We start from the raw sequence: 765 nt of genomic DNA, 5'->3' as shown, positions 1-765 counted from the left end.
AGGGAAAGAATGCAACAAAGCAAGGCTTACTATATGACATTTAGTTACAGACGACTTGATCACTTACCATCGCAGCTAGAAGCCTGAATCAGGCTGTTAGGTTAGTAAGTTAACACAAAGCATTTTCTGGGCACCTACATACCCTAGGTCAGTACACCACTTTGAAAATCTGTTTCTTAGCCTCTTGGGTATAATAAAAATACTTATTTGATAATTGTTTGCAACAGTAACAGCAGATATGGTGTATTTTAAACACTTCTAAAGTTTGGGGTTTCTTAAAGAAGTTAGAATACAACTAAAATGTTGGTATTAGCAAAAAAGGTGACACTGTGGTAGTATTATTTACAATTTGAAAGTTTGACATTAGATTCGCCTTTCAGCTATCCAATACAGAATCCAAAAATTTGTTAACAAGGAAAAAGAACACTTCTCCAAGAGCTCACCACCCAATGACAGACCTGTCACTGTCTATTAAAACTTTGTAAAATTGATGCAGATAATAAAACGATAAATTGTATCAGGTATCTTACCACACTGTTTTTTCTGCACCTTTTGATTTTCCATTTTTGGTCATATCCTTGTTCTTGCTCTACAATGGCAAGGAAAAAGTGTTTCCTTTTCTGTTTAGATTAGCAGTGTTTATAATATTACATGTAATATATATTAAATAATTTTACTTAAAATACACTCTCCAATTTCCTGGTTTTTCACTATCGTCTGTCACACAGTTGAATATGCTTTTGCATAGCAAACATTTTCCTTGGA

General features: G+C 33.5%; 1 protein-coding gene across 1 annotated transcript in view; it reads right to left on the bottom strand.

The window, feature by feature from the left end:
* CCDC79 (coiled-coil domain containing 79) overlaps positions 1 to 564 on the bottom strand; it is a gene marked incomplete at its 3' end in the record, with an annotated part of 17,089 nt that extends 16,525 nt beyond the window's left edge. The window contains exon 1 of the mRNA XM_010190346.1: positions 531 to 564. Coding sequence (XP_010188648.1) covers positions 531 to 564 — 34 coding nt within the window. The remainder of the gene's footprint in view (positions 1 to 530) is intronic.
* Between the last annotated feature and the right edge of the window lie 201 nt (positions 565 to 765).

Source organism: Mesitornis unicolor, unplaced genomic scaffold (assembly GCF_000695765.1).
Source record: "Mesitornis unicolor isolate BGI_N332 unplaced genomic scaffold, ASM69576v1 scaffold1768, whole genome shotgun sequence".
Taxonomy (NCBI): Eukaryota; Metazoa; Chordata; class Aves; order Mesitornithiformes; family Mesitornithidae; genus Mesitornis; species Mesitornis unicolor.
This window is presented reverse-complemented; position numbering and strand designations above follow the sequence as displayed.